The following is an 8,201-nucleotide window of genomic DNA, read 5'->3' as shown; positions in this document are numbered from 1 at the left end:
GGTTTTCAATTTTGAGGTCCTATCTTCAATCATCAATAGTAACAAAAGATTAAGGTTTGTATGCCTGAGAAAATGTCAATAATACAAGTACTTGAAATATATTAGTACAAGTACTATAAAAAAAAATATGAAAAGAAATAGTAGCTTCTTTACTTTTTTGATGGGTTGTAGTTGTCTCTTCTTGTTTGCCACCCTATTTATTAAGTCTTGGACACACAAAAGCTGTATGTATGTCCTACGCCTTGGCCTTAACTGATTACTATTTCTCTCCCATCACATGCTCAAGTCGGTCCATCTCGTGCTTAGATTCCCAAATAAACACAGTTGTAACATCATTTTATTTAAATAATTGCAGATCTGCACAGTTCGGTCACGAGGCGCGCACCCAATACGTGCGGACTCTCTATTTTCCTTCCGAAAAACCATATCATATCCTCCAGTTACTTACACCACATCACGTGATACCTTAATTTTATTTTTCCGCTAATTAAGATATATATATTATATATATCTTCAGAAATTCTCGTATATGGACAAAAAATGTGAACAATTTTGTGAATACAAAATTCAATGGTTATAATAAAACACAACAAAAATGGGGCACACATTTACTAGTGGGACCCACCACATCTATGATTAAAAAACAAGTCAACAGTTTTGATTTAGATAAGAGAATTTCTGGATATATAGACACATACATACATGATTTTATAGGTAGCAGACAACAAATCACACAAAAAAAATTGAATTTTTTTTTTTAATGTTCTGGGATGATTGAATCTCCATCCTGTTTATGGTTACGGCAACAAAATCTGATGTTGGAGAGGTTTATAAATATATATATACACAATTGGTAGGCAAATGAGCATATGTCATAGATCGCATCAAGGAATTGAAAAATGGGATTTGGAATATATATCCTAATTAATTTCATTGTTTTAGTTTTAGTTTTAGATCTGAATCTGAAAACGTTTAAGATCCAATTCTGATTTGAAAACTCTTATTAATTAAATTAATCCCCCCACAGTCACATAGACATACTTCCATGCAGCTTTATTCTTCTGCACAGCTTTGAAAAACCTTTCCAAAAGTTTGGTTTTCATTTGGACATAAATTAAGACAAAAGCTAAACTTAATGCCGTTGCCGTTAACCAATAGGATTCAAAAGCAAAATTTACCCTTTCGACGTTCGATATAACCTAAACTCGAGCCATCCGTCCGCGCATATAAAATTTTTTCACTTTACGATAGAGTACGTTGTAAGTTGGGTCAAAACCTAATACGTGACCACAAGAATATTGTTTCTAGTGATAATCGAATTCAAAACCTCCCGAGTTGTTATGACACCCGAGACCCCATAGAGATGCTATCACACAAGTGGTTGTGAATGCCGTTGCCGTTAACCAATAGGATCCAAAAGCAAAATTTACTGTCAACTTTTTGGGTTTACACAACAAATTACTATTTCATTTACGTGACAAAAATGTGATAGAATGTGCAAAGATTTAAACTTTGGTACTCTGTTTTCAATCCTACTCGAGTCATCTACTCCACTGAAGCAGAGCTGAGTCAGAGTCACCATTGGTTAACGGCATAGAAAAGGTGCACTATGTATGAGTTCCCAGTACATTATTCAATTGCTCTTCTTTTGGGTTGCAAACAAATCCATAGAAAACGAAAGATGATTTGGGGGGTATAATAAAAAGGCCATATAATAAGGAGATCAAAAGTTATACACTAAAAAAGAGGAGACAGAGCCACTCTGTCCCTCTCCCACTTCCCATTCATTCAAATAAATAGACAGTTTACCTTGGCTTCACCCCCCCCCCCCACCTTCCACCATCTCCTCTGCCATAAACAAATGCTGAATAAAGCTCTATCTAGAATTCCACCTCCAACATCATGGCCTAGCTGTTTCTTGGATCCGGAGATTCTGGGTCTTTCAATATTTGTTTATAGTTATACATATAGGATATAGCCCGGAAGACATGATTTGGTTTCTATCATTGTCATTCCCCAGGCTCAAACCTTTCTTTCTGTTCTTCTCATTGGAGTTTGTAGCGTAGCTGGTATGAAATATGCCTGCAAATACGAAATGGACCCTATTATCTTCCTCTTAGTCCTCTCTTTTTCACTCTTGATTCTTCCCTTCCCTAATACAGTTGTTGCTGTGAATCAACAAGGCCAGACTCTTCTTTCCTGGAAAACAAGCTGGAAGGGATCCCTGGAATCATTAAGTAATTGGGATTCAACAGATTATACTCCGTGCCATTGGTATGGGATCACTTGCAACTACAACAACCAAGTAGTTGAATTGGATATAAGGTATGTGGATTTTCATGGAAATGTTCCAGATAATTTCACTGCATTGTTGTCCTTGAACAAGCTGGTTTTGACGGGGACGAATCTCACCGGTTTGATACCCAAAGAGATTGGCTCTCTTACTGGATTGACTCACTTAGACTTGAGTGACAATGCCTTAACTGGTGAAATCCCAGGTGAGATTAGTAGCTTGATCAAGCTTGAACAACTCTATCTCAATTCAAATAGGCTGGAAGGCTCCATTCCGCCGGAAATTGGGAGCCTCACCAGCTTGAAATGGCTGATCCTCTATGATAATCAGCTTAGTGGCACCATACCCAGTACAGTAGGGAAGCTGAAGAATCTTGAAGTGATTAGAGCTGGTGGAAACAAGAATCTTGAAGGCTCTTTACCAACAGAGATCAGTAACTGCTCCAATTTGGTCATGTTAGGCCTAGCAGAAACTAGCGTCTCAGGCTTCCTTCCTCCAAGCCTTGGTCTGCTCAAGAAACTGCAGACAATTGCAATCTACACCACCCTTCTCTCCGGCCAAATCCCTCCAGAGCTCGGTGATTGCACGGAGCTTGAAGACATCTATCTTTATGAGAACTCACTCAGTGGATCCATCCCAGCCAAATTAGGCAATCTCAGGAATCTCCGCAATCTCTTGTTGTGGCAGAACAACTTGATTGGTACTCTTCCGCCGGAACTTGGAAACTGCAATCAAATGTCGGTCATTGATGTCTCCATGAATTTGTTAACAGGAAGCATTCCCATATCCTTTGGGAATCTAACAGAGCTTGAAGAACTTCAATTGAGCGTCAACCAGATCTCTGGCGAAATCCCTGCACAACTCGGAAATTGTCAGAGGCTCACTCATATTGAGCTGGACAACAATCAGATCAGTGGCTCCATTCCTTCTGAATTAGGTAACTTGTCAAATCTGACACTGCTGTTCATATGGCAGAACAAACTAGAAGGCAATATACCTTCTTCCATCTCCAACTGTCAGAATCTCGAGGCCGTTGATTTGTCCCAGAATGGCTTGAACGGGCCCATTCCAAGCGGAATATTCGACCTCAAGAAACTCAACAAGCTCTTGCTCCTCTCCAACAATCTTTCCGGCGAGATACCACCTGAAATCGGGAACTGCTCGTCCTTGATTCGGTTCCGCGTCAGTAACAATAAGCTAACCGGTTCGATCCCGCCACAAATTGGGAGCTTGAGGAATTTGAATTTCTTGGATCTTGGATCCAACAGGCTTTCAGGAGTTATACCGGAGGGGATATCCGGCTGCCGGAATCTGACATTTTTGGATCTGCACTCGAATTCCATTGCGGAGAATTTGCCGCAGAGACTCAGTTATCTTGTTTCCTTGCAGTTCGTTGATTTCTCTGATAATCTTATTGAAGGCACATTGATGCCTACTTTGGGATCGTTGACTTCACTCACCAAGTTATTGCTGGGGAAGAACCGATTCTCGGGTCCAATACCGAGTGAACTCGGTTCCTGCGTGAAGCTCCAGTTGCTCGACCTTAGTGGTAACGAGCTTTTGGGAAATATCCCGGCAAGTTTGGGCCAGATTCCTGCCCTGGAAATCGCTCTCAATCTTAGCTGGAACCAACTGTCCGGCAATGTTCCGGCAAACTTCACGGGTTTAGGTAAACTTGGAGTTCTAGATCTCTCTCACAACCAACTCTCCGGCGATCTTCACTTTCTCGCTGAAATGCAAAATCTGGTGGTTCTTAACATCTCCCACAACAATTTCTCCGGCCGTGTACCGGACACGCCTTTCTTCACAAAACTGCCTCCAAGTGTTCTCAACGGGAACCCTTCGCTCTGCTTTTCTGGGAACCAATGCATCGACGTCGACGGCGACCGCAAATCCAGAAGAGGCGCGGCTGCACGTGTCGCGATGGTGGTCCTACTCTGCGCAGCGTGCGTACTGCTCCTGGCTGCGCTCTACATCACCCTCGCCTCAAAAAAGAGGGGCCCGGGGGCGCACGATTGCGAGATGCTTGACGGCGACATTGACGTGGAGCTGGGACCACCATGGGACCTCACTTTATACCAGAAGCTCGACCTGTCAATAACTGATGTGGCAAGAAGTTTGACAGCTGGCAACGTCATAGGTCGCGGTCGATCCGGTGTCGTTTACATGGTAGCCTTACCGTCCGGCTTCACCGTCGCAGTCAAGAGGTTCCGATCCTCCGAGAAACTCTCCGCCTCAGCATTCTCCTCCGAAATTGCCACTCTGGCAAGAATCCGGCACCGAAATATCGTCCGGCTTTTAGGCTGGGCTGCGAACCGGAAAACAAAATTGTTATTTTACGACTACATGGCTAACGGTTCATTAGACGCATTCTTGCACGAAGGATGTAACAGATTAGTGGAGTGGGAGTCTCGGTTAAAAATAGCACTTGGCGTGGCGGAGGGTCTGGCCTACCTACACCACGATTGTGTACCGCCGATATTGCACCGAGACGTGAAGGCACAGAATATACTTATCGGAGACGGATACGAACCGTGCTTGGCAGATTTCGGTCTAGCTCGGCTTGTAGAAGACGACAATGCTTCATTTTCAGCCAACCCACAATTCGCTGGCTCCTACGGCTACATTGCTCCCGGTGAGTTTTCCTCTTCTTTGTCTCCCTTTATTCATTATGCTTAATTGTAACCACTGAGAGAAGGTTTCGTTGGTAATCGGCTAAATTAGGCACAATTGCATCCACGTTTCGATTTCAACTAACAATGTATTTCTTGGTAGCCACTTGCATGTGAGTTTCGGCTTGCATGTGGGAGTTTGCTAGTGGGTCTTCGCACACTAAGTTTACTCTTGTTAACTGATGAGAAACTTTCGTACATACGAGCCCTAGATTTACGCTCATTCTATGTTGAACTGAGTTTATGCTTAATTAGTCAAAATTTTCATTTGCAGAGTACGGCTGTATGCTTAAGATCACCGAAAAGAGTGACGTGTACAGTTTCGGAGTAGTCCTTCTAGAGCTAATAACAGGGAAGAAGCCAGTAGATCCATCGTTTCCAGACGGTGAACACGTGATCCAGTGGGTGCGAGACCACCTTAAGAGCAAGAAAGACGCAGTGGAGATCGTTGATCCGAAATTACAAGGTCATCCAGACACGCAGATCCAAGAAATGCTTCAAGCCCTGGGAATATCCCTTCTCTGCACCAGCAATCGGGCGGAAGATAGGCCCACAATGAAAGATGTGGCCGCATTATTAATAGAGATTAAACACGAGCCCACAATAGGAAGCGAGGCCCACAAGCCCACCAATACTAGTACATTGAAGAGGACGGATACTAATACTACTCCTTCCTACGCATCATCAGTGACAGCAGCTCAATTGTCACTGCTACAAGGAGGATCTTCTCATTGTTCACTTGCTTACTCATCTTCCTCAGCCAGTTATAGTTCAAGAATTCAATAACCATTAACAGAAGTTCTAGTGTTTTGTTAGGAGATAGAACAGGTTTGAATTGTAAAGAACTAACGAGGGTATTTTGGGTAACTTCGTTATTTAATTGTTAGAAGGTACAAGATTGATTTAGTTATACCTAGCGAACTTTTGTAGACACGCGCTGGACTTCTAGCCCAATTTACCCCATTGTGAAATGGGAAATTTCTGTGCGCGTTGACCTGACAACTCAATTTTAGACCCATATCGGATGTCTAAATAACAAACTTGTATGATGTAGTTCTCGGTTACTCAAAAAGAAAAGAGAATAGATTGTAGGTCAAAAATCGAAAATGCTCAATCTCATTTAATTTCTCCTATTAAACGACTTATTGGTCATAATTGACATGTTAAAGTTAGTCACATATATCGTGAGGCTAACTTCAATGCCAATATGTTAACCAACTTTGGTTTTATTTTGTCTCAATGAGTGCATTTTTTTCTCTTATCCTCATGTTATCTGTATTCCTTCACTTTAGAATGACATTGTAGGGGTATCCCGCCCCCGGTTTAATAAAATTTTGCTTCTCCAAAAAAAATTTGAAAATGATAAAAATCTCAACAGTTTGATATCCCAACTGTTGAGTTAGATGCGTATGATTCATTTGAATTTGTGAACTTCACATGAAATTTTGTACGTATAATTCAACGATCGGAATAACTAGGATACAAGCCCTATCATTAATGGTCAAAAATTGATGGAAGGGGGATGAAGAACTAAAAAAGGTTAAGCATGTGCAGGTAGACATATAATCGTACCCATTGTTGCAGAACATATGTCAGTTTCATTTTAAGCCATAAAAGATTATTGAATAGTAGTTACATAAAAGACCAAGCAACACATGCACAGTACAATGTGTGGAGTCATTTTCAATCACCTTGTATTTTGGTTTAGATGTATAAGAGCAAATTTATTGGAGATAGTGATTGGAGACAAAATGCTCGCTTCCTCTCTCTGCTTAATCTTTTCGGATAAGGAGAAGTAATTTAGCTTGTCTGATGCAACCTACAAGACTTCCCCACCACGTGAGCTCATAGAAGTTGCTAATCTTAATATGTAGGGTTGTTAAAAAAATCGTAAAAACTGAAATTGAATTGATTGGTCGGTCTTTTTAAAAAAAAATTATACACTTCTCTACTAAAGACCGAACCAAGAAAAAAAGATAAAACCAATCATTTGATTGGTTTAATTTATGTCAAAAAATTACCGCGAAAACCTGCGAGAGCAATCAATTATTTGAGCAAACCATGGGTCCTCGGAGCCTATCAATCTCATTTTCCAACCCTATCAACACTTCATTACACATATCTACACTCTACAGCTCTTGGCTTGGCTAGCTGCCTCCTCAAATTAATGCGTTATGCCCTACCTATCATTGGAATCCTCCAACGTATTTTTGTATCATTATCTTATGTTTTTATATATTTGGTTGTCTATTTTATTTATTTATTTGTGAAATTGTACATAATTTGATAAGTAAAATCAAATCAAGTTGGACTTAAAATTCTAGATTTGAGGTGATGTTATTCGGACGACCGTGACTGTTGTTACGGAACTTCGATTTCCATAATTTTAACGGCATTGGAAGCTAGGCTCTTTCAATACTATTTACGTGGACTAAATTTGGATCACAAATGAAGAAATTACAAGGAAGTGAGCTGCGACTAGGGGTGTCGACCGGGTCGGTCTGGGTCATTGGGTCAGGCCGGGTTTCAAAGTCCGGTGGACACCCCTCGTTGAGAAAACTTGTTGAAGTGCATATATTTTGGCCCAATTAAAGCCCATTGTAAGTCAACTTGGTTCAGCCCATTTGAGAGGCACTTTTGTCTATCTTACATCAAGCACGCTAGCTGCAGCAGGAAAAGAAGACACACGGATACAAGTTCACCAAGGAGAGAAGAAGGAAGCCATCTATGCTCCACAAATTGAGTTTTATTGATTTATGTACTATGAGTTTCCTATTTTTATTGAATTCTTATGTTTATTCTTTGCGATTAACAACCATTGGGATTGCACAAGAATTATTCGATGGAGTTATAAAGATAATAAAATGTGTGTTTCAATGCTTCGTGAGATATTGAATTGCAAATTTACATGACTCTTTGATTAGGTTGTGTGTTTATATTATTCCTATTAATTAATTTCTGTTAATATATATAGATATATTTAGTCCCTCATCATCAATAACACGTTTTTTTGAAGGAGAACATCTCGTAGGAACTCTACAGTTAAACTTACTTTTGTGAGAGCACTATTGGGATGCCTTGCTGGTCTAATGTATCCATGAGAATTGCATAACACAAAACGGACAATATTGTTAAAGTGTATTGGGTCGAATTAAAATTTTAACAATTTCCTCTAAACTTAATGAATTCCTAGTGTTTAATGTATGCCAATAAGAGGGATAAATTACATATAAGAA

The 8,201-nt window shown here is 40.4% G+C and overlaps 1 protein-coding gene across 1 annotated transcript; it reads left to right on the top strand.

The window, feature by feature from the left end:
* The first annotated feature begins 1,642 nt into the window (after window positions 1-1,642).
* LOC119984974 (LRR receptor-like serine/threonine-protein kinase) lies at window positions 1,643-5,951 on the top strand. Its single transcript, XM_038829113.1, has 2 exons — window positions 1,643-4,928; window positions 5,240-5,951. Exons 1-2 carry the CDS (start codon window positions 2,072-2,074, stop codon window positions 5,749-5,751), a joined length of 3,369 nt encoding a protein of 1,122 aa, XP_038685041.1. The 5' UTR covers window positions 1,643-2,071; the 3' UTR covers window positions 5,752-5,951.
* The last annotated feature ends 2,250 nt before the right edge of the window (window positions 5,952-8,201 follow it).

The sequence above is a fragment of the Tripterygium wilfordii genome, chromosome 19 (genome assembly GCF_013401445.1).
Source record: "Tripterygium wilfordii isolate XIE 37 chromosome 19, ASM1340144v1, whole genome shotgun sequence".
Taxonomy (NCBI): Eukaryota; Viridiplantae; Streptophyta; class Magnoliopsida; order Celastrales; family Celastraceae; genus Tripterygium; species Tripterygium wilfordii.
Note: the sequence above shows the minus strand (reverse complement) of the source record. Positions and strands in the feature narration are given on the sequence as shown.